The sequence below is a fragment of the Trifolium pratense genome, linkage group LG1, assembly GCF_020283565.1.
Source record: "Trifolium pratense cultivar HEN17-A07 linkage group LG1, ARS_RC_1.1, whole genome shotgun sequence".
Taxonomy (NCBI): Eukaryota; Viridiplantae; Streptophyta; class Magnoliopsida; order Fabales; family Fabaceae; genus Trifolium; species Trifolium pratense.
Genome location: NC_060059.1, coordinates 10415111 through 10440647, shown reverse-complemented (window position 1 = coordinate 10440647; position 25537 = coordinate 10415111). Strand labels below are relative to the sequence as shown.

General features: G+C 33.6%; 3 protein-coding genes and 1 non-coding gene across 5 annotated transcripts; 3 read left to right on the top strand and 1 right to left on the bottom strand.

The window, feature by feature from the left end:
* The first annotated feature begins 1013 nt into the window (after nucleotides 1–1013).
* Nucleotides 1014–7270, top strand: LOC123908634 (NAC domain containing protein 50). Its single transcript, XM_045959366.1, has 4 exons — nucleotides 1014–1467; nucleotides 1760–2055; nucleotides 2354–2641; nucleotides 6304–7270. The coding sequence occupies exons 1-4, from the start codon at nucleotides 1191–1193 to the stop codon at nucleotides 7051–7053; spliced, it is 1611 nt and encodes a 536-aa protein (XP_045815322.1). The 5' UTR covers nucleotides 1014–1190; the 3' UTR covers nucleotides 7054–7270.
* A 4983-nt stretch (nucleotides 7271–12253) lies between these two features.
* On the top strand, nucleotides 12254–15516 carry LOC123908545 (NAC domain-containing protein 53). Its single transcript, XM_045959251.1, has 6 exons — nucleotides 12254–12770; nucleotides 12908–13182; nucleotides 13338–13625; nucleotides 14011–14538; nucleotides 14628–14742; nucleotides 14881–15516. Exons 1-6 carry the CDS (start codon nucleotides 12614–12616, stop codon nucleotides 15291–15293), a joined length of 1776 nt encoding a protein of 591 aa, XP_045815207.1. The 5' UTR covers nucleotides 12254–12613; the 3' UTR covers nucleotides 15294–15516.
* Nucleotides 15517–17808: 2292 nt separating this feature from the next.
* LOC123908406 (malate dehydrogenase [NADP], chloroplastic) lies at nucleotides 17809–22141 on the bottom strand. Of its 2 annotated transcripts, XM_045959143.1 has the most exons (13): nucleotides 21655–22141; nucleotides 21479–21569; nucleotides 20249–20335; nucleotides 20056–20140; nucleotides 19725–19906; nucleotides 19565–19635; nucleotides 19393–19483; nucleotides 19108–19284; nucleotides 18880–19002; nucleotides 18676–18744; nucleotides 18521–18589; nucleotides 18315–18368; nucleotides 17809–18208 (listed from the first exon to the last, which is right to left on the bottom strand). In XM_045959143.1, exons 1-13 carry the CDS (start codon nucleotides 21813–21815, stop codon nucleotides 18155–18157), a joined length of 1314 nt encoding a protein of 437 aa, XP_045815099.1. In that variant the 5' UTR covers nucleotides 21816–22141; the 3' UTR covers nucleotides 17809–18154. The 2 variants fall into 2 exon arrangements, with proteins under 2 accessions (XP_045815099.1, XP_045815021.1); XM_045959065.1 differs by having other exon boundaries at nucleotides 18676–19002; nucleotides 21655–22042.
* A 2007-nt stretch (nucleotides 22142–24148) lies between these two features.
* Nucleotides 24149–24231, top strand: TRNAL-UAA. The gene has a single exon. It is a non-coding gene; the product is annotated as a tRNA-Leu (tRNA).
* Nucleotides 24232–25537: the final 1306 nt, after the last annotated feature.

Sequence of the window (25537 nt, the reverse complement as noted above, 5' to 3'; positions counted from 1 at the left end):
TTTTTGTCATCTTAGAATTTTAATCATTATTTTGTGACCAAAACACAGCACTTCTATGATTTAGAACCCTAACAAACAAGCCACACATCTCTTAGCATATATGTATTTTCTGTTATGCAAGGGTAGGATCACTTAAAATACAATTTTTCTATTAAAAAAAAAATCTTAGAGAGAATTTGCTATTTATTTTAAGTTCTACAAAGTTTAAGGGTTAATCTCTGCAGCTGCGCGCACGGATATCCGATTTACAAAAAAAAATAAAAAAATATCTCTAAAATATATATTGAGATCTTCGTACATTAAAGTCATATTTGATATTAGAGAGACATTGCCTTCATAACTAGTGATTTGCAATGAAACAATTTAGTAAGGCCTACAAATAAAAATTGCATATTGCAGATACTGTGTTCGAACCCCGAACACTCTACTTATTCACGTTTAAGGTTAAATTTTTAGCCACTAAAGCATTAGAAAAAAAATATTCTAAACCTAAATTCAATGTCACAACATACATGAGTAGAAGATCTAACAATTCATGCCAACCATATTTGGTAAACATTTTCAAATCCTAACAATTTCAACACAATAAATCCAATGAATTTCAGTTAGCAAATCAACACTATTAGCATGACTAGAAATTCAACACTTGCTTCATTCATGAAGAAAAAAGATAACAACAATGGGCCATACATGGGAAGTATGCCCAAAATGGACCCAAATAACCACTAAAATAACAAAAAGAGAAAAAAATCATATCATTTGTTTAATCCCATTTTTATTTTATTTTCACTTTTGAAGAGTCAAATTCCACTTTTCCATCAGTAATAATAAATCAGTAAAACAAAATCATACACATTTCCCACAACAATATCATTTCCAAAGATATTAATACTATATAGTATATTTTTCATTTTTACAAAAAAAATTATATTAATACAATTGCAATTGCAACCTAAGTAAAAAAAATATCTTGTAATTTAATTTATAAAATGATTTTTGAGAAAATAAAAATAAAAATGAAGAATCCTTGAAAGGAACGAAGCGTTAAGAATTTCTTGTCATTGAAGGTACCCTTCATTTGTTACTTGACCCTCAATCAAAGACCCATCTTTTCCGTTTCACTTTGGCTGCACAAAGCCCTAATCCACCATCTCCACCACCACCGCCACCACCCCTTTTTTCTCCACATCATGGGTCGCGAACCTCTCTTACTTCCAACCCCAACCCCAACCCTACCCATAGCCCCATCTACCACCACTGTGACTACCCTTCCTCTCGCTGTTTCAGTACCATCTGCTTCTTCTACTGCTGCTCCACCTACTTCTCTTGCTCCTGGGTTTAGGTTTCACCCAACTGATGAAGAACTCGTTATCTATTACCTCAAGCGCAAGGTTTGTGGAAAACCCTTTCGATTTGACGCTATTGCTGAAGTTGACATCTATAAGAGCGAACCCTGGGACCTTTCTGGTTAGTCTCTCACTTTTCCCCAAATTTACAACTTTTTATTAGCTTTTGTGTCGTAAAGGTTGGATTTTTATTGCTTATTGTTTGTGGGGTGGTTTCGTTTAGGTTACCCTCAATGGGGGTAGGGTTGGGTTGGATAGGGTTTTATTTTTAATTTTTTTAAAATTGTTGAAATGGGTTTTGTTTTTCTAGGTTAAATTTTCGTGGGTTTTTAATGTTTGGTTTTTTTTTTTATGATGTTTTAGGTTTAGATTATAAACTGAGGTTAATGTTGGTGTTTTGAATGTTTGTTTAGATAAGTCAAGGTTGAAGACCAGGGACCAAGAGTGGTATTTTTTCAGTGCATTGGACAAGAAGTATGGAAATGGGGGCAGAATGAACAGGGCTACTCTTAAAGGGTACTGGAAAGCTACTGGAAATGATCGTCCGGTTAAGCATGAATTAAGGACCGTAGGGTTGAAGAAAACTTTGGTGTTTCACAGTGGCCGAGCTCCTGATGGTAAGAGAACTAACTGGGTTATGCACGAGTACAGGCTCGTTGAAGAAGAGATGGAGAGGGAGAGGGCTGGGAATGGATCCTCTCAGCCACAGGTGAGATTTTACAAATTTCAGAAATTGAAGTGACTTGAGCCTAAACTGTATGATTTTTTGTGTTGTTTCGTTGCAGTTACTAAAGACTTTCTTCATTTTGATGTTGATAAAACGAGGAGTTTGTTGTTTTTATGTGGTTCCAAAACCCGAATTGTGTATGACTCTTGGATACAGGAGTTTAAACTTTGTTCTTCAGTAAAAATTTGAACAATAGTTTGCTATGTACTGCAGTATGTACATTGTTGTTATATTGCAATTGGTTAATCATTTTTGTGCATTTCTCTTTTCAATGGAGAAGGATGCATATGTCTTGTGTAGAGTATTTCACAAAAATAACATTGGACCTCCAAATGGACAACGATATGCACCTTTTGTTGAAGAAGAGTGGGAAGAATGCTCGGGAATGGTTCCTGGAGCAGAGCTCGTGTATAATGGTCCTGTTGATCGCCCTGTTGATCGTCCTGTTGATCGCCCTGTTGATCACCCTGTTGATCGTCCTGTTGATTGCCCTGTTGACCGCCCTCTGCGTATTGAATACAACAACGGTGGTGTTTCGTGCAGTGAAGGAAGAAATAACATTGTGCAGGTTTGTTCTTTCCCAGTCTTTTGGTGTGTATATATAATCTTTGCCGTCAGTCATTACTTTTGTCGATTTGCAATGGAACACATTTATTGTTGCTTTTCGTTTAATTTGTGTGTGGCCATTACATGTTTGTGAAAAAGTAATTGGAATATGGAAAGTAGGTGACATTATTCATTTTGGAATATGGAATATGGAAAGAAGCTTTGCTGCATTATTTGTTTTTTTTTTTTGGTTATTTTGCATTTTCTTGGATAAGAAGGACTCTTCATCCTGCAAACTCATTGTATTTTCTTCTTTTTGTCTTTATGATTTTTTCCTTTGTTGAAAAATTAGTAAATTTGACAACTGGAATGTTTTGCGGGCTACTTTTAATTGCGCCACTTTCTTTTTCCCTTTGTGTTGACTTGCTTGAACCCTTATCCATCGTATACCTTTACTTATCTTCAGCTTGATAGACACTTTTTTTGCGAGAACAAAAAAAAACAAAACTACATTCTCTAATTATAAGGCTTTTGGGTATGTGTCTCTTAAATATCATTTGATGCAATGAACCTTCTTATTCCCTTCACACACTATCAAAATTTTGAGAACCGAGGATCAATGCGTACCATAACTAATAAATTTGTATATACCTTTGTGTCTCTGGGCAGAATCCTTTTTGAGGGACACAAATAATTTATCTTTGCTGATCCTTTAGTTTTCTTAAATGAGTGATTTTTCCCCGTATCTTGTGTACTTAATATTACCTTTGTATAGTTCTTGCTACGTGAAAGTTTATCTTTTCGAAGGATAGGCAATTTATAATCACTGATGGCACATGGCTCATATGGCAAACCAAGCTCCGCATAGGCGGAAGCTCTAGGTGGTATTGTAGTGTGAAGGTCTTAAGCTGGCTCGAAGCACCCTGTAGTTAGGGGCAACTGTTTCACTGGTTATATGGTATACTTGCAATGAATGCTTTTGGCAATTTGCAAGGGTTTATAAAGTATTTATGTTGGTTTCATAATGAAAGTTTGAAGTCAATGTAATATGACCAGTGGTCAATTAGTTGACTCACCCTGGCTGGGTATTGATACCTTGGAAAAAATATAAATACCAGGGTAGTCCCTTTACGTTGCAAACATTATACTATTCTTGTTCAGAAAAGTTTTGACCTCGGAATCAGTAGTAGGCTTTGTTTTTTCCTCCTTTCAGAGAAGTTACTCACATGTCATGGATTGGTAAGTTGATGCTAGGTTGGGTCATACCGTTTTTTTGACATGTTGAGGCTTTAGAAGGTGTTTGGAGATATTTCGAAATTATGGACTGTCATTGGACCCTGTCATGTATTAAGGGAGTACTTTATATATTGTTTTTCTTTAAGTTATCTACCATTTAACTGAAAAACAAATAGCTACCTACTTGTTCTATGGTGGGATATCCAGCAGCATCTAAAATTGACGGGTGAAAAGCATGGAAAATTGCAACCCTTTCAATTGATATATGCTTGATATGCGACGTAGATGATGAAAACAAGGTTGACTATCAGTTATTGACTTACTAGCAAAACATAAGTGAGGGTTGCTATTTGAGTAGAAAGCCCAACGAGATAGAAAGGAAGTGGGTGGACTTGTAGTGCCATTGATAATTGTTTGCTTGGATGTAAGAAGTGAAAACAAAACATTTATAGAAGTTATCAGGATGCACTGAGTAGAGTACTCAAAAGTTTGAACATGATTCCGAGACATGTTAGTAAGAAGATATTTGTGCATTCAGCTGACTTAGAATTGATAGTTACTTACTATTAGACATCACTTGCTTAGATATGGGTTATCGGACCTAATGGTCTCTTGAGTCATTTATTTGACATCGGTCATTGATTGATCCTTGAACAAGAAAGTTAATTGAGATTCTTGTGTTGTATCAAAAGAATTTGTATTGTGATGCTTCTGCAGTGGTAAAAGGCAGTAGCAGTTTAAGCTCAGGATTAGCATCTTCAAAACTAACTATTGGATCACAACTTCTTCTCTCTCCCTTACTCCACAACTTCTTATTCCGGCCACGGCGAACATCCTCTTCAAAATCTAAACCAATTAAATAACTCCTCGCCACCTCTTCTAAAAAACCCTCCGTCAATTATTGATTTCGCCAAGACTAAATGAGTAGTTAGTGGTTATTTTAATTGCTAGGGGAACCTCAATCCAGTAGGTAGTATGAACTTGATGAAGACGGGTAGAAACTTCATCTTCAAAACATTTGACTAATTAGTTGTTTTCCTTGTTTTTTTAAAGTAGTAACCCCATCATCCAAGTCTTGTTCTGTCTCTGAATGCATTAATGATGAAGATGCTGCGGAAGATTTAGCATCAAATGGTGCAAATAGGCTATTGTGGATAGTGAATTGGGAGATCAATTTGGCTCAGTTTGAGCCAACGTCTGAATTTATTTTGGACTATGGCAGTAATTATAAGAAGAACCTTTCTAGCTCTACTATTGAACTCAACAAAACGAGTCCTTATTTTGAGTCTGTGTCCGAACATACCCTACTTTGTTTGCAAATAGGCTATGGTGGATAGTGAATTGGGAGATCAATTTGGCTCAATTTGAGCCAATGTCCGAATTTATTTTGGATAATGGTAGTAATTATAAGAAGAACCTTTGTAGCTCTACTGTTGAACGCAACCAAACTGAGTCCTTATTTTGAGTCTGTTCGAACATACCCTACTTTGTTTTCTGAAGTCTACCTATCGCGGAGTTGTGTCTCAGAAAATTGAGTTTTGGGGAAGAATTTATCTTTCTTTGGAGGGAGAAACAGATGTGACGTTTCAAAGCATCCACATTAAGGATGCCACTTTGTGAGTTTGCAACTTGCATCGGTAGATAATGTTTTCATTATTAGGAAATTCAATAAACACAAGGCATCTCATCCCAAAGACCATGGTATCAAGTTACCTATCATTGAAGAGCTTTCCATGATTTTATCAACCTTGGGTGTTAGAGGTCTTCCATGTTTTTCTAAGGCTTTGTTAGAGGTCTTCCATGTTTATCAAAATATAGACTTATCCCTTCAAAGCCCTCCCCTCCAAAACCTAACTCGCAAACAGAGCCAAGAGAAGTCAAGGCTCTTGCCTGTGTAATGACTACTGAGGCTTTTGCTAAGGTGATTGATAGAAATTCACTGGCCAAGCAAAGTTTAGATAGATAACTGCTGAAATGTTTTAGATGAATAAAGCCTTTGGTCTGAACTCTGACCTGGCTTTAATCTTTGGGGATGCAATTGATAACAACCCTTGCAACGTTTGTGCGTAGTTTCAGGACTTTTTTATAATTCTTATTTTCACTTTGTTTCTTGTTTTCAAAGAATTATGAATGGATTTCACTGTTCCTTATACAAGTTTTCTTCACTGATTCTAGGTATGGTAGATCATTTTTCCTCCTTTCTCGCCGAGTGTGAAAGCATACTGATGTATTCAAATTCTTTATTTATTCTCCTCACTCAATTTTAAGTCACTGTTGTATGGCGGCATTTTGTCTGTTGTGTAACTCATAATTGCTTGTGTTTAGTAAAACGATGATGCTGTTGATTCAATTAATAGAAGAATTAGCTTCTACATTGTTGTGTATCTATTTGCCAACTTCTCTTATTTGATGCATAATTTGCCAGTTAACATTTCATCGCTTTTACAGGACACTCAATCCAACAATAAAACTCCACTTCTTGTTCAAAACAATAAAACTCCACTTGATGTGAACAAGCTACCGATTGAGACCCAAAATCTTCTTGCCGTGTGCAAGAGGGAGAGCATGACTGAGTTTTCATCACCAGAAAAGGATGATTCTAAGCGTATGCATGTGGATGATGATTCTAAGCGTATGCATGTGGATGATGATTCTAAGCGTATGCATGTGGATGATGTGGACCCATCACCCCAAACTAATAACCCAAAGCCATTTCCCTTACCTCAAATATACAAAAGGCGGCGGTATAACTTGAACACCAATCACTCTAATGTTTCCAGAGATTCATTCCCTAACAGTCAGGATCCATGCTCATCCACAATAACCACTGCCGCGACAACAGTCCCGACAACTGCTGCCCCTGCCAAAACTACCAACGCTGCACCGAAGAAACATTTTCTGTCTGCACTGGTGGAGTTTTCTCTGCTAGAATCACTTGAATCGAAGAAGGAAAAACAGGTCTCGGTTCAGCCAGAAGATTTTGACTTGGGAAATTTTGAATCGACTGTGCCTCCGAGTGTTGCAAAGTACATCAAACGCTTGCAGAGTGAAACTCATAAGCTTGGCCTTGAAAAGGAGACAATGCGGTTCGAGTTAACAAGTGCTCAAGCCATGATTAACATCCTCCAGTCTCGTGTCGAAACTCTCAGTAAAGAGAACGGAGAAATGAAGAAGATGATGATGATGAGAAATCCTTAGATGTTGGGAGTGATCTCACTCCTTGTAAGATGATGTACTATCAGTTATGTTTACTGTTAATTTTGGGATATTTAGTTTATTTTTTCATGTCTGTTTCTAGTCTGTTTCTTTGCCTAAAACATGTCAAGGGCATGCATCATTTCAAAACTCATCTTTCTGTAAGGCATGACTTTTCGGTTGCCAAATGTTGTCAAAAATGGTCATCTTAGTTCTTAAACTTTCTATGAATGAGTAGTTTAACAATCCAATTCCATGATCGATGTTAACTGGAAACTAGTAAGAGACTTGTGCGTCGGCACATGTCGTAACGCCACAGACATCGGATTTGAGACTTCCTTGTATGTTGCTTAAATTTAGTTTGGGATTTTGTGTGAAACTTCAAACATTTTTCCACATGAATGATCTCTAAAGAGAAATATTGCCAACATTTTAATAAAATCTTCTATACTTTTTTTTTTTGAAGTACTTTTCATTTTGACCAGTTTAAATACTTTTCATAAATAAGAAAGTTTATCGGTTTATCTTATTTACTACTGAGCGTGACTTGACTAAAATTTCATCAAAGAGTAAAAATAGTGGTAAAAATAGAATGGACATTTCTCATTTCTAGAATTAGTAAACTACACTCCACAGACCACAATCATACTCCTTACTCAGCTTGCCTTTCTTATGACACAATTCTTCTTGATATCTTAGTTGGTTAATTATGATTTTTACCTCACATTTCTGAAAAATTATGTGTTTTTGAATGTGTACTTTCGGACAATATATTTGGTTTTTACTACGTCCGAAATCATATATCAGAATGCGGAGACAATTCAACTGTGTTATGTATCAAACTCATATATACAAAGTAAATCGAGTAAATACTCTCGTTGTTATAATTAGGTATGACAATAGAATTTATACTCGAGGATATTCATCTCGACTTTAACTGTGTTTCCTTTTTTCCTATACACTCTCGATATCATAAAAGTGTCATATTTACACTATTTCTCCGTCTCAAAATGATTATCCTTATAGAATATGGTTAAATATATTTTTAATCCCTACATAATTATGAATTTTTAAGTTTAATCCCTCAAATATTTTACACACTTTTAGACCCTATTTGCACTTTATAGGGACGATTTTGAGGGAATAAAAGTATCCATTTTTTAAAATACGGACTATTCTTGAAAATTGTAATAATATTGAGGACTAAAACTACCATCAAAATTAAATAGGGAATAAACTTAATAGAGGACTAAAATTGACCAAGGTTCGAACCCCGACTCTCTCACTTATGTGTGTGAGTTTATAATAGTTTTGTCATTTTATCTATCTACAGAAAAAAATCATATTTAATCCTAGAAATACAACAATCATTATTAATTTTCACTAGTATACTCTTCTTTTTTGAATTTCACTATTCACTTATTTATTCTACTAACTACAATTAACCTTAAATTTAAATCACGAAATTCTTAATATGAATTATTCTTTAATGTCATTTTACATTTATCAGCTAGTTGAGTTGCTTGATGACGCCTTCTATGTTTACCTTGTGCAATAAGCACTTGAAACTTCCACACATTTATTTCTTCAATGTACTTGTGTAGTGTAACACTGATGGCACATCACTTGGTAACCCTGGCAAGCTGCTTGCGCAATTATCTTCAGGAATTTCAAGGGTGAAAATGTTGGATGTTTTGCTCAAAATATTGACATTGCAAATGCTCTTCATGCTGAGCTTCTGAGGGTCATTCTAGCCATTGAGTTTACTTGTGACAAGCAATGGGATCGTTTATAGATTGAAAGTGATTCTAGACTTGTTACATTAGTTGTTAAGTCATTCAACATTGTCCCTTGGCAATTGAAAGTTAGATGGTTAAATACTTAAATTGTATGTTGAAGGTCAAGTCCATGTCTTTTATCAGTTCTCACATCTACGGGGAAGATAACCATTGTGCTCACAAGCTTGCTGCAACATATTTATCCTTGATTAAGTTCACTTGGTGGAATATTGCTCCTATTAGCATTAGAGAAGACCTTGCTGGCCATAAACATGGTCTTTCTTGTTTTAGATTTTGTCGATCTTTTGAGGGTTTGGTCTCCCCTCTTGGTTCTCCACTTTTTCTTTGATATAATATTCGGAGTTTAAAAACAAAATTAAGATTAAGGATAATTAAACAATTTTGGAGGATTAACCATGAAACAGAAAGTACAATGATTCGATCCCCTGCAACTGCGATGGGAGAGAGCTGAAATCATTTGATGCCAAAATTGACCCCCGAACCATAATCAACTGGCGGTGGAAAAAAAAAAAACTAAGGAAAGTATAAGATTAAGGATAATTAAACAATTTTGGAAAGGAAAAAAAATAGTGACTAAAACGGCATGCAAGAGAATTATATAAGGACACAAATATGCCAATTTTTTTTATGGGGGTGAAAAATAAAATTTGGTAATTTTTTAGAAAGGAAAAATTTATTTAACCCTGAAATGTTTATATTGCACCTTTAGTTTTACAACTTTGTCTGTACGTAGGGATGACAAAAAAATCTAAACCCGAGAGACCCACCCGAACTCAAACCCTAGTCAACGGGTGAAACCCGATTTGACTGAGTTTGGGTTTGAGTTTGGGTTCGGGTGACACCCGATAATATGGGTGTGGGTTTGGTATCAGTCAAACCCACACCCGAAACCCATACACCCACCCGAAATATTTTATAATTACCTAATTACCCCCATAGTCTCCCTCAATTTCCTTGGAAGATCTTAAATTTTAGTTGTAATTTAATTTCTTGAAAGTCTATGTTTGAATTTCCTTGGAAGACCTTAATTTTAGTTGTAATTTAATTCAAAGTCTATGTTGGAATTTAATTTCTTAAATTTGCAAATTATTTTTAAATGTGTTGCGGATTTGGGTTTGGGTGGAAAAAACCCGAACCCAATGAGTGTGGACGTGGGTGTTGTTTTGCCACCCGAACAGTCTTTGGGTTTGGGTTTGGGTGATGATTTCGGGTGTGGGTTTGGTAAGTGTCAAACCCGCACCCATGGACGCCCGTTGTCATCCCTATCTGTATGGTATCTTTGTTTAACCCTCTAAGTTTTATTTATTTTTATACTAGTATGTTATTATATTATTGACTTATTTTTACTTTCCCCCTATTTTATTAAACTTACGAGCCCCTTTTCTAATTCAAAATTTTGGACTTTATTTATAAATTTGATCTCAACGGATTTTTCTCATTGAAAAAGGTATTTATTTTGACAAAAAAATATTTTATTGTCTCAATATTTTTTAATGGCAAAATATCTTTCTTTTTTTGAGATTATAGTTCATCTCCAAAAAAAAAAAAGAGACTATAGTTCATCTTTTTTTACCCAAAAAATAACATTTTTTAGGGCAAAATACACGAGTTTAAACCAAAATTCCAATAAATGTAAAGGGTCATACTAAACAGTGCCCCAAGATACTTGTTAAGCATATAAAAAAAAGAAGACAAAATTAGTATTCAAGGCATTGAATGCACAAGTTCCAAGACGAAATTTCATTTTTAATTTTCTTAACTTGGGTCCAAGGGGCACCGTTTAACATTTTCCAAATGTAAAAATAGAGGGCAAAAAAAGTTCAACTTAAAAACAATAACCATAAAATGCAAATTTATAATATTATCTTGTAAAATTTTGTTTTTTTGTTTATTAAATTGTAATTTTAAACTTGATCTCCTTAAACTCAATTTCTGGCTCCGTCCCATTTGGTTGGTACTTGTCATAGTCTCAACAACATTTTTTTTTAAGGTATCACATTTCAACCCTCATTCTTTGTGACCATATCGTTTACTTTATGAATCTATAATTTTTTTTTTTTTTTTTACAAATTATGAATCTATAATTTTAGAAATATTGTTTTGATACACACAAATAACCCAAATTATATAATATAAAAAAACACACAAATAACCCGGAAACAATTTAAAATATCTTTAACTGTCTAAGTTATTGTCAATATTGATGTCTTAACCATAATACAAAGTCCTACCTCCATCCCTAATTATAAGATCCTGATTGATAAAAATGTATTATTCATTTACCTTGTTTTGATCGTATTTTTTTAATAATATATAAATGTAAATATTAACATATAAGATATTGTTCAATTTGTTTTGATGAGTATTTTTAAAATATTAAATTTTTATAATTTTTACTAATATACAATTAAAAATATTAGTGATCAAAATTGTACATTGACGTACGTGCAGTTGTTAAACAGAATTTTATAATTAGGGACGAATGTACTATTTGTTTAACTTTTCCTGAATATCTTTTCCTTTCAAAATATACAATAGTACTACTATACAAGGAGCCTCTAATAGGGTCCCCAATTTTTTGGTCCACCGTCCTCCCAGAATTACCTTCTAAGGATAATTGTTTTTGTAACATACTATTTCTAAATATTTTAAAACCAAAATAAATAAAAATAATAGTTTAATAACAAATTGAAGATAATTTTACAGTTTCTTTCAAAAAATATTTGTACATAGACAAAATAATAAAGTCATCATGAATTCACATACGTGAGATAGTTGGACTATGACTTGTGAACGATTTCTTTCATTTATATTTTTCTTTCATTTATATTTTATACTTTTACAACAATGTGGATATATTTATAACATAAGTATGATAAAATATATTTATGTTAGATTATTAAACTTAATCAAATTCTGTTTATAGTTTATTCCTTCTATTTTTTTAAAAATAAAATAAAATATCCAAATTACTTGCCTTATAATCCCTAATATAAAAAGAAGTACATTTTTAGGGCTTGTTTGGATTGACAATTATTTTTGAGCTTATGCGAACTTATACAAATAAATAAACTTTTATGTTAGTTCTTAAGTTTTCACCGACAAAAACTGTATTTTTATAAGTTGTTTTATCATAAATTACCATGAAAAACTTATAATAATACATAAAAACTTATTTATTTACATAAGTTGTTTTACATAGATTCAAAAAACAAGTCAATCCAAACAGATTCTAGATACATTAAAATATTGATATATTAGACTAAATATATTAATATTTCGATGTATCTTTTTTGTTTTTACAAAATATTTTAATATTTTAATATATCTTTTGACAAAATATTTCAATGTATCTTTTTTCTTATATGATATAGTCTATAGATTCACACTTTTCCATTTTACTCACATTATCATAGGAGTATTTCTTTTTCCTTTCCTTTTACTATTTTTGTCCGCGTAGACATCACTCAACCAATCACATCAAACCACGTAGTATCCAAACCCTTTTTTTTCACTCCCACACACTTATAAACGTGCGACACTTCCAACCTCACCATGGAGTACCTATATAATATCCTACCTCCCTCTTCCGCCACAATTCAATGTTACTAGAACCTTCCCACAAGTATATCTCAAAAATTTCCCAAAAATGTCTCATATCTCAGATTTCAATTAACATAAAACCCTAATTCTCTCTCTCTCTCTCTCTCTCTCTCTCTCTTTTATTTCTTCACCGATTCTTTCTCTATTCAATCGATCAATCAATGGCTATCTATCAGGGTCCTGGATTCCGATTCCACCCTACGGACGAAGAAATCGTTTGTTTCTACTTGAAACGAAAACTCACCGGAAATTTACCTTCGTGTTTTGATCATCTCGCCGTTATCGATATCTACAAGTTCGAGCCCTGGGATCTTCCAAGTATGTGATTTTCTCTTGTTCTTCAATTTCATTTATTTTGTTTATGTTTAGGTTTAGGTTTAGGGTTTCTTTCGATTTTTTTTTGAATTAGGTTAATTGATTTTTTGATTGTCTAAAAATTTGATTTTTTTTTATAGGTTTGTCTAAGTTGAAAACTAGGGATTTGGAATGGTACTTTTTCACTGGGCTGGACAAGAAGTATGGTAATAGTATCAGGACGAACCGTGCTACTGATAGAGGTTACTGGAAGACTACTGGCAAGGATCGTGTTATCAAGAATGGGGAGGTTACTGTTGGAATGAAGAAGACTCTTGTTTATCACTTGGGTAGGGCTCCACATGGTGACAGGTCAAATTGGGTTATGCATGAATATAGGATGATTGATGAATCATTGGCAAAAGCTGGAGTGCAGGTATACTATTATAGTAGTCATAGATAGTGAATATTTTATTGAATTGTTATCGTTGTGTTTAATCGATTGAATTTATTGAATTGGGTTTTGATTTGATTGTTATTTGAGATGAGGTTTGTGTATGTTTTGATTTTTGTTTGGTTTTGGTGGAGCAGGATGCATATGTTCTGTGTAGGATATTTGAGAAGAGTGGTTCGGGGCCGAAGAATGGGGAGAAATATGGGGCACCCTTTGTTGAAGCTGAATGGGAGAATGTTGTTGAAGGACAAGCGCTTCCTTTGCCGCCTGTTAACAACGAGGTTGTTTTGAAACAAGAAGTGTCTGCTCATGCTCCTGATGTCAATGAATGGGTGAACTCCTTGGTGGCTGTTGATAATGAACCTTTCAAACAACTGCCTGCTCCCGTTGATGATGATTTTGTTGAAACCCTTGACCTTGATCAGGTTTGTGTTGTATCCCAAATGATGTTGGATTGTTAATTAAACTGTGCTCATGGTATAGATTGTTGGACGCATGTTTGTATGTTGTATTAATGTTATTGTAGCTTTGATTGATTTTTTAACTAAACTTTCCATGGGGTAGAGATTTATTTATTTGTTATTATGTCTGTCATTCCGATATGTTCTTGCACAGATTTTATCATTGTTTGGGCCTTTTATGTTGAATGTAGACATCTGCAGTTGTCTTTTATTTTTCTCTTTGTGATTTCCTCTTCAAGCATAATTTTTTTTTTTTAAAATAAAATTATTGTTTTTATAAGATCTGCTTTTCCTGATGTTTCCTGCATATTTAATTCTTCTAATTTTAAAAAATCTATTCAATTACTAGGATCTTGATACTAGTGACACAGTTGGAAGCGCTGATCTTCCATCAAACTACTGCTATGGGGAGTCTAGTAACCTTCCTCAGTATTCCCAAGCATTTATTAATGATAATAAGCAATTGGAAGCTGCTGTTGGTATTTATGATAATCAGGTTGATCAACCTGATAATATGGCTGATCTATATGGTGTGAATATTGACTCAGTGCAAGATGGATACAATGGTGAGACAACCCATAATGAGAATCCTCTGAATTTCAATTTTACATCTGAAGATCCAGATCTATATTTTGATGCCTCTGCTTATCTCACGGGTTTGGGTGAAGATTTGGGTGAAGAGTACCTTGAAACTAATGATATTAGGAATCTTAACGAAGTTGTTCCCTCTGAGATAGATCCTTCTGTTGCAGCAATGGTAGATGAGTATCTTACCTACCCTGATGAAGATATTTCCAAATATATATGCTTCGATTCTCCTATGAATGCAGGGAGTGAAAGCCTCATTGCCAACTATGGACAACCTTTGATTGATCAGGTTAATTATGGTTTGCTCTAGATTTGTAAGTCATTTGTATACTTATTTTGATTATAGCTGTCTTAATATTTATTTTGGGTCATTGACAGAATCTGGAGGGCGAAACCAATGGTAGTTCCTTGCCAAACAAACATCTTTTTGAAGCACAGTCTAGCAATAAAGTTTTGCCAAACAACGATCTTGATGGATCAAACTGGGTTTCAGGTGACAATCTCATTCACGTTTTCACTTTACATTCTGATTTCTTAAGCTGTTCTTTTCATGCGTGTTATTGTTGATTGATATAGCATGTACATTAGTGTAATCTATCACTTCTTACTTCTGTTTTTATTGATATGGCAGATGATGCAAATTATTTTGTGAAGCAAGCCAATAAATATTTAGCCCACATACCAGCTCCACCTGCATTTGCTTCAGAGTTTCCTGCTAAGAAGTTTGCTCTTGGGATGCATTCTGGATCAGAGGCTTCCAGTTCAGCTCATATAGCTGCAGGTATGATCAGCATAACAGACATTACTTTTAGAGGCAACACAATGGATTGGATGGTGGGCAAGAATGGAGGTTTTAACACCATAATGTCTACTGGGTTTCCCCAACCTGATGTTAACTCTCCTACTATGGTTCCTCTCTCTGGCTTGATCTGTAGCAAAACTGCACTTGTGTTATCACATGGTTGGCTTTTCTTAACGGGTTTCTCAGTTGTGATTCTTTCACTCAGTTTCAAGATTGGATGCTTCATGTATACGGGTAAATGACAAATGCAAGGTTGGCTTCGATAGAATAATCCGCAGTCAGTTAAGTATGGTTTGTTTGATGGCACTCATTAAATGACTTCCATGACTTTGTAGATTTATTTACGGTAATTTAGTCATACCGATTCATTGTAACTTAAATGTTTTTTTTTTTTTGGTTTCAAGAGTGCAAACAGAATTATTTGATACAATTAGTTATACATATTAGTAACTATTTACCTCAATAGTTTCAAATTCCGACCTATAGGTTATGCATTAGCCTAGCTTTTAACCAATGTAGATTTTGTTCCACTAAATTTTCTTCACTCTGTCATCTCTGTGATACCCATTTTCTTCTACTTTTAAAAACCAAGTTGGTGGCTTTCTGCTCTTTCTAGGGGTGGTTTTTTTTTACTTGTTCTCGGCAGTGTTCTTCTGTTGAGGAACTTTGATTCCTCTTATTTTGGAACACCAGAAGGCAGTCCATATTTGAGGGTTGTGAAGACATCGACCTTGTAGTTTTAAGAAATTAGTTGCTAGTATAATATTTCAACCATTCATATTTAATGTCTTTCAGAAGGTTCAATTTTGAAATATGAGCGTTTTATCCTCCATCCAACATGATGTTAAATTTCCTATGATCCTATGATGGGTGTTGCAAAGACAAATGCTGTTATTAAAACGAGTTCCTCTTAAATATGTTTTATTTTTGTAAACCGTCGTCGTCTTTAATATAGTTTGTCAAGTATCACTATTTGTAAAAAAATAAGTGATAGTATCACTCCTTTTATTATTTGGTCTTTAAAGTTTATATAAACAAGTACTCCATATTTTATAAATAGTTGCTATATTAATATATTATTCCTCTACATATTCATAAACGTTAAGGATTAATAGGATGGATTTTTCAAGATATTATAAACTATTAACCAAATGTTATGAATTGACGAGGAATGTGAGTCGTTGCGAGGGACCGAAAATTATGTCGTTGCAAGCGAGGGTCTGAAAATGATGTCATTGCAAGTGAGACCGAAAATGATGTCGTTGCAAGCGAGGGTCCGAAAATGATGTCATTGCAAGCGAGGGTCCGAAAATGATGTCGTTGCAAGCGAGAGAGTTGGGAGGGTCCGAAAATGAAGTCATTGAGAGTGTCGTTGCGAGAGAGTAAGAATTGACGAGGACTTGATGAGTTGTGAGGGTTTGTGGTAATTTTTTTTATGAAACAAACAAACTTAACTATTCTCATTAATCAATAATAATAGTTCAATATAAGGAGGAATTGTATCCAAAACACGGTGACTAACCCAAGAAATGGCCACCCTCACAAGGGTGTGAGCAACCAACCATATTCACTTGTCTCCTCATAAACTTTACCTCAAAGTTGGGAATAAAAGATAAACTAGCTCTAATTCTAGTAATGATAGAAGTAAACTCTGAAACTCATATTTTATTAGCATAAATAGAACCAACCAAGATTTGAGAATGACTCAAATATAATCTTGTCCCAGCCACTTTTGACAGCAAAAGAAATTGCTTCAAGAAGAGCTATTCCTTCTCCTTCAATTGTAGATAACTTAGAGTGAATCCATTTGGTGAGCTTGCATAAATTCACCTGTTGAAAGCTTGCTGTCCAATTTGATGTGCTTCCTGCGAGTGACTATTCCAAACCATGTCATTTCTATTTTGCCAAAGACACCACATAAGCATTAACGCACGACCGGCAACTAAACTATCTTCAGTGCTGCACACATTGAAAATAAATTCTGCAGCAGAATGTGACAGATGCGTTCGTGAGTTTAAAACTGTTTCTACGCCTGCTACTGTCCAGCTTGCACTCACCATTGGACAAGTAAAAAATGCATGAGCTGTATCTTCAACATTCTCATCACACATAGGACAGTGTGGTGAACAATCAACGTGACACCGCACCAGCTTCTCACGCGTCGGAATGCAGTCCCTGCATACTCGCCATGCCAAATGACGAGCCTTTGGTGGTGCTTGAACACACCACAGCTCTGACCATTTACCTTCCACATAATTTGCTTTCACTCAATTTATCTCTTTCTGTGTAGACAACATTACAGATGACCCGAAGAGAAACTCTTGTACTATTGTAAAATTTGAGTTGTGCATAAATAAATAAATAAGATAAACAATCTCTAATATAATTTTTACCAACTAAATTTGATAAAACCAACCTAGTTATTCAATAACATATTTTATAAAACTTCAATTTTATTTAAAATTAACTTGAAATAGCTAAAAAAATTAAATTAAATAGTGTTGCTTCAAGCTTGTCTTGGTTTCATAGCACCTAGCGGCAAAACTCACACACACACACACACACACACACACACACACACTAAGCGTTGAGAAAATGAAGAGTTGCGGATTTAAGCTCGTGCTTCGACAAATCAAATATCCTTGTAACCTTTTACCATTTGAGCTATACTTATGAGACTTAAATAGTTAGTTTAATTTGACAATACAAGAAATTTTAGAGTATGCTTAGGAGTTAAGACACAAATCGTACTCCAACTTGTATAACACATTAGACAGACCCCATCTCAAGCTTCATATCTAGAAATAGGTTATACAAAATCCCACTTATTACATTGTTAATGAGCTTTATGGTTTTACAACAAATGAATGTTTTGAAATTTATATTATTGCTGAATAAATGTTTTTCACCTTTATTTTTACATAACCATATTCCTATTTCTTTCTTGGCGAACAAGAATCGAACCCAGGACACATAGAAGGAATATTGTTTTTTCCACCACATGATCTACCACGAGACTTGGCTATTACGTAACCATATTATTCTACATCAGTTCGTATGATCTTACTTCCATATCTGCTTTGATATTCAGAAGATTAGCTTGTTACATTTCTCCTGGGAGCATGGTATCACCAGGTAGATCACAAACAGCAATTCCCTGAAAAAAGAATATAAATGTTTAGATTAAAGTGAACATTATGAACATGCATGATTTTTTTAAAAAGAAGGTTTGCAACGACTGCAATTTGGGCTGCGATATTTACCTCGCCTGTTAGGTGAGCCACACATTTTTTCTCGGCCAATAACTCAGCTTCCGTCTGCAAAATATGATATTTTTACATGAAATTTGAAACATATATGCTTGTAAAACAATTAGACAGTATATCATAGTAACTGTGATTTTTTAATTTGTACACAAAATATCTGAAGTTGTTTTTGCTGTATAAAGTATATGAAGTTTCACACTCACCTTTGCTAATTTCTGTCGTAGGTAGTCATCAAATATAACATCCTTGACAAGTTCATAATCACCATCTCCCTAATGAACAATATTTTTTGTCACAGGAGGAACAAAAACAATTCAGAAATTATAAATAATGAAGAATATATAGCAGACACACTTGCCTTTGATCGACATGGCATGCTGAAAACAATATCTTCAGCTATTCCATAAGGATTTCCAGCAGTATACACCTGGTATTGCAATTGCAAACTGTGATTTAAGTAGATACCAGAAAACAGAAAAGAATGAAGACAAAATCTCACCAAAAGATCATATAATTCTATATCAAGTAAATACATGAGGTGCTTTAAGTAATAACAACTTACACCAGTAGAAAACCAATCACCCTCGGGAGTAGGAGTGATCAAAGATCGTATGGCATCAACTATCGACACAGAAGTTGATGCAGCAGACGATCTTCCCCACTTTTGAATAAGTACGCCACCTCTCTACAAATCAAACAATAACTTGTTAACTTCTTACACAAGGAAACTAAATATTATCTATTCCACATATTTAACTCTAATCTACGGATGCCAATTTAAAAAATTTACCTTTTGAACTTTTTCGGTGAACTCTTCCTCTAACCACTTCTGATCCTTAATCACTTCTTTGACAGGCAAACCATCAATTCTGGCATTTAAGAAATCGGGGACCTGAGTAGTTGAGTGGTTTCCCCATATCGTCATATTTGACACTTTATCGTAGAAGACACCTGCCTTGAGGGCTAGCTGCACATTCGGTCAAAGCAATACAGAAAAAATAGATGTTATTGCTTCTTCTGTGGAACAGTTTTTCTTTTTAAAAATGAAGTAAAGGAAGTTTATATACTTTGTTACCTGACATTTTGCTCGGTTCTCATCTAAACGAGTTAAAGCATGGAAATTTTTTGCAGGAATATTTGGAGCATTCTTCAAGCATATTAATGCACTGCATTAAAATACACATGAACATTAGCAACACTAGGAATAAGGTGCAACTTCTAGTTTACACATGAAGCACCGAGCTGACTTTGTATTGCAAGGGTTTCCCACAACTATAACTTTGACATTGCGAGATGCGACTGCATTTAGTGCTTTTCCCTGTTGTACACATGGAAAGATAGTGTCAATAATATAGTTAACAGAGAAACCATTAGATATGGCTTAATTTTGTTTGTAAACAAATTTACCTGCTCCGCAAAAATCTGGCCATTTATGTCTAGCAAAGCTGCACGCTCCACGCCAGGTCCTCGAGGCTTTGCGCCTATTAGCAAAGCCCATTCTGCATCTTGGAACACCTCATAAGGATCAATGCTGATAACAACCTCCCTCAGCAAAGGAAACAAAGAATCCTCCAGTTCCATCGCAACACCTGCAATGTTAAATTATTATTAATTAAAGTGACGTTAATGGCCATGTTACAACCGTCTCCAAAGGGAATTGAATTACAACCCTTGAAGTTACAAAATCATACTCTTAAAACTGAGCTGACACCTCATGATAGGCTTGTAGGAAGCTTACCTTCAAGAGCTTGGAATGACCTTTCTGATCCTAATAATTTCAGAGCAATAGGTTGATTTGGACCAAAAACTTCACCAGATGCAAGCTGGCATAAGAAATTAACTCAGAATGGAACTAAATTTCGTGACCATTATCGGCAGTAAATCACTTGTGCTTCACCAACATAATCCTGATTTATACAAGACACACTTACCTTGAAAAGTAGATGATTGGAAATCATTCCAGCAGCACCTGAGACTGCAATGTTGATTAATTTCTTCCAGGATTTTGTCTCCTCTTCCTGCAAACACATTGGCCAAACATTTCCACAGGACGTCAACACACATAGTAAGGATTAACATATTTAACTGTGTGCTGACATCAAAGAGCCATTAGATTGGATGTTCAATCGAATATGAAAACAGAAAACTGGAAAGCCATTGTTACATTAAACAGAAGCGTGAAACTTGGAAAGGATGCCAAATGAAGCAAATGATTTTGTTCTGAACAGAGAATCTTTGTATCTGGATGAATTAATAGGATTAAGGTAGTATGAATTTCCAAGAAGTGGAGGACGAATCCATGGATTTAACTCCATGTTGTTTATCATATTTGATCCTAAACTGCTCAGACAGCAGTTGTCTTTTAGATTTTCCTCACATATTGGTGATCTCCAATTACACCAAGAAGATTGAAAACTTCTCTGTTAGAAGATTATGACTAAATAATAATGAAGTAAAAAACTGATTAAATTCTGCATTTTGACACAGCAACAAAGACTTGTTATGGGAGACAGGCAGTAGTGCTCTTGAAGTCTTTTGGTTGTCTACTAGTTTTTTTTTTTTTAAACGGCCAAAGTTAGTAATGAGTTTTTAGTGTTAGTATTTTTTCCCCGTCGCCAGGACTTGAACTTTACTCCTCAACTCCTTTCACCCTTAGCTCATACCAATTGAGCTACCCACCCCCACGCTTTGGTTGTCTATTAGTGTTTCAACTTTCAACCAATGTAGCACCAACACTTCAAATTCAAGATGTGTCCGATGTCTGACATGTGTCAATATCCAACACGACACGACACTGACACATGACACGTGTGATTTATCAATCACTTATATTTTCTTAAATTATTACGGATATCTATGTGTCATGTCATGTCTGCCTGGTGTCCGTGTTTGTGTCAATGCTTCATAGTTTTCAACATAAAAAATAAGACATCTGATCAAATCACAAACTTAACATACACCAATTAGTTCCACTTCTATATATATATAGCCTATATACATGACAAAGGAAATTATACATCAACATGCACATATTAACAAACACCACAAGTGCTTCTTATAACAAAATTCTACATATTAACCAAAGAACCATGGAAAACCCCCACAATTTGAATACAAAACAAGCTGAAACAACTTATAAACATGAATGAAGGATTACTTACAGCCTTCAAATCATAGGTAAGACAGAAGACACCATAGCAATCAGGCTTACTCTTAGGATCCTGTGATTGTACAGCTGGAGCCTGCACTTGACTGAAAATGAAAACAAGTATAATTCATTCAGACCCAATAAGCTGAATTGATATGAATTTGCATCAAAAAGAGTAAAGTTACTCACTTTGGTGCAACAGAACAAGTAATTCTGCCATGTTGAGTTCTATGAAGTGGTGCAAAAGTACAGTTATATTGCTTAGGGAGATTCCTAGACAGATATGAGAGTTGTGATGAATGAAGTTGAGTTTTTGAGCAAGTGGGGTTGTTTAACTGTGCCAAAGCCATGGTTACAGGAAGAAAAAAAAATCTAAGAATTCAAGAAAAACTGTTTTTGTGGTTCTTAAAAAGAGTGATAAAAAACAACACTTTATGAAGAAGTTTCTAAAAGGGTATAAGAGAATGAGAAAAGATAGAAATTTTGGTTCAGAGGTTGTGGAAAGTTGATGAAGAGAAGTGTAGGGAAGGAAGGAAGAAAAAAGGAGGGTATGAGGGAACAAATAGGATGGATTTGAAATACAAGTATAAGGCTAAGGTAATGACACTTGTCAATGTACTCAATCACTGTAAACATCATCCACAACTTGGTTTTTTTTTTTGGGTTAAAATGATTTGAGGTTGAGTTGTCATTCTAATTATTTATTGATCATCACAATTTTTATCTTCGAAGCAAATATATTCTTCGCGCGCAATTATAAAGACTAATTCTCTCGAGGTTGATAACTGAGATTCATTTAAAGAGTTAACTTCTCACAACAAATATTCCTCCATAGCACCAGCCAAAAATCGAACCCAAATTAAATGGTTAAGGGACTCAAATATCTATTATTTGTGTCCACTACGTTGGTTAGTTGTATTTTATTAAAAAGTCATCCTCTCCTTTACGATACGATGGAAGGTAAAGATTTATAATAGAGGTAAGGAAAAATATTTAAATCGATTTAATCTATATTAATCTAAATTACATTTGGTGCATCCGTTTATATAAGTTTTATGGTTGATAAATAATGAATAAAAATGGTTAAACGTGATCAAGTTTGACATTAAATAAATATATAGTTAATCGAATTCGATCGAGGTTGTAAGATTACGGGTCTTTATGTTTTATTTTAGATATTAAACATCGCTTCTCTTATAAATAAGAAAAACTGCAAGCCATTTATACACAAGGTTTAGACTATAGTATTATTGTAAAGTTAAATTGGTCACTCTTGTCAAAGATGGCGTCTCGCCTTATCATAAATTTGCAAATGAGATTAGTAGTATCCGATAATTACTAGATAGAGATTGACATGTTGTTATTGATCACACGCTCCGAGAGGGTAATGCGTGTGCTGATATGCTAGCTAAGATGAGAGCTAATTCTATCTTTCCCATTGTGAAGCTTGAAGTTCCTCCTGCTGAGTTGTCTATCCCCTTTCTTGCTGATGCATGGGGAGTTGCCTTTTTAGGGATTAGTTTTTGTTTTTTGTTTTTTTTTTGTTGTTGTTAGCTTTCTCTCTTGTAACAAAAAAAAAGTTAAATTATGGATCTATTGTATTGTTGGTTTAGTCTCTCGGTGGTATCCATTGACAAATTATCTTAAAGTGAAAATATTTTATTATTATCTTTATATATTATTGCACATACATTTCTTTATTGATGTGCTGATGAGAATAAACCGCACCGACCAATTCACAATCCACATCCGACAACATCAAAGTTTGAAACGGTCGTAGATTAGCCAAAATTTTACACTCGTTTTTCTTGGGGGAGTCATTTTTGGTCTGAATCCCCCTAATCTAGTAATTTAAATGGACTCTCATGTCACATGAGAGAGTTCATTCCTATTTTTTCCACTTGCTTTTTTTTTATAATTTTATTATTAATCCTCTTGTTTTTCGGAAAAGGTGTCCCTTTAATTCAGAGTTTGGCTAGGAAGTAAATAAAAACTGGTCAAAAATTGTTTCTACCGAAAATCAAACTCGTATTTTTCTGAATGGTTCGTCTTAGAAAAAATTCAATCGAGATTTGAGAAGATTGATACTTAATGGTATTAACTTTATTATTGATAGTTAGTACTTAATGAAAGAGTTTGTTTATGTTTTAATCATAGTGTTAATTACAAGTTTACAAGTTGCAGAAAAAATATAACATAATTAGGGACATATACATATTGATGAAAAAAAATACTAATACAATTGAAAACGTAAAAGGAAGGGTCCGTTTGACCTAGCTTTTTTTGAGCTTATGCAATATAAATTAAGTTTTATGTTATTTTATAAGTTCACACTAGTGAAAATTGTAATTTTATAAGCTATTTTATCATAAACTATCTTGACAAACTTATAATAATATATAAAAATTACATAAGTTGTTTGCATAAGCTCTAAATAAGAGGAAAAAAAAAGTCAGGTCAAACGATACCTTATAAAATAATTACAAGAAAGACTTGTATCTAATGATGTAATATTTAAATTCTCTTTTTTTATCCATCAACTTTATATATTCTTAAAACATTAACCATAATTATTTTTTTTACATACTTCTTTTTATTGAGTAAAAAACTTAATTTTGATCAAATTGGTTTCAATACGTAATCATACGTTCATAAACAAATACAAATCCATCTTTAACATCAAGCAGGCTTGCCCGAGTGGTCTAAGGGGGTAGACTTAAGACCTACTGCACTGAGTGCGCGTGGGTTCGAACCCCACAGCCTGCATCTTGTTTTTTGTGAAGCACTTTTTCTTTTTATTAACTATTTATTTATTCAATAATTGTTTTAACTAAAAACAAAACAAATAAAACATAAATTTATAAGAAATTTATTTTTTTAAAAAAAAAAAAGTGAAGTAACTTTTTCCACGACAATATAAAAAAACATTAAATTTTAATTTATCATATAATTAAATTTTAAATAGAAAATGAAATGGAATTATATCTCTAGATAAAGAATTTAATTTATATGCACTATTAACGTAAACAATTAAACTCTTAGATAAAATAAATTTTGTTAATATGAAATGTTAGTATATTAATTTTTTTAGAAAAGAAATGACAGCGTTAGTGAAATTTTGTTCATTAATTGATTTTTGTAATTTTCTTCTCCATCTTTCTTTCCACTCAGTCAAACAGATCATAAAAGTTCAATTATAAGTTCGAGATTTTTTTTTGGGAATTGTAAATGACTATGATTAATGTATTTGGTCTAAAAAATGGAACAAATACATCAATCATTCTATCAATATAAAAAACAAAAGTTTTTTATATTAAAGACTAGAGGGAAATGTTTCAAAAAAAAAGACTAGAGGAAAATAATACACTACATTTCAGACGAACTAACTAGCTAATATTAGCAAATCCACATAGGTTGGTCTAGGAAAGACTTAACACTTTAGAGTGTGTTTCTCTTGAGTTCTCAAATTTGAATCCTCTTAAGACCCGTTTGAATTAACTTATTTTTCAGCTTATGCAGAACAAGTTATGCAAATAAATACATTTTTATGTATTATTATAAGTTTTTCAAAGTAGTTTATGATAAAAATAACTTATAAAAATACGATTTTCGTCATTGAGAACTTATTATAAATTAGCATAAAATTTTATTTATTTCCATAAGCTCACTTCTTTTCTTTTGTTGAGTCAATTCATATAGAACAAAGTTATAACTATTATAACTAATTATAAGCTCACTTCTTTCCATAATCTCCATTACATATTATAACTAATTTTTTTTGTTTACCTTGTATAATTGATATATCTAATCTATACTCCATTAAAAATGAATTTTACTAACGGAGCAGTAATTAATTAGGAGATATTGGATGGAATGAACAAACTCTTCACAAATCCTCCTATTTATAGGAGAAGAACATGGCCTAGAAACTTCAAATGAGATGGATAATTAATGTTTAGATTTGCAAGACATAACTCTCATCTTCACATTTTCTAAGTTGAATGTATATTCTCAAGGTTGAAAGAATTCTATCTATAAAAAAAAAGGTTGAAAGAAGAAATTCCAAGACCTT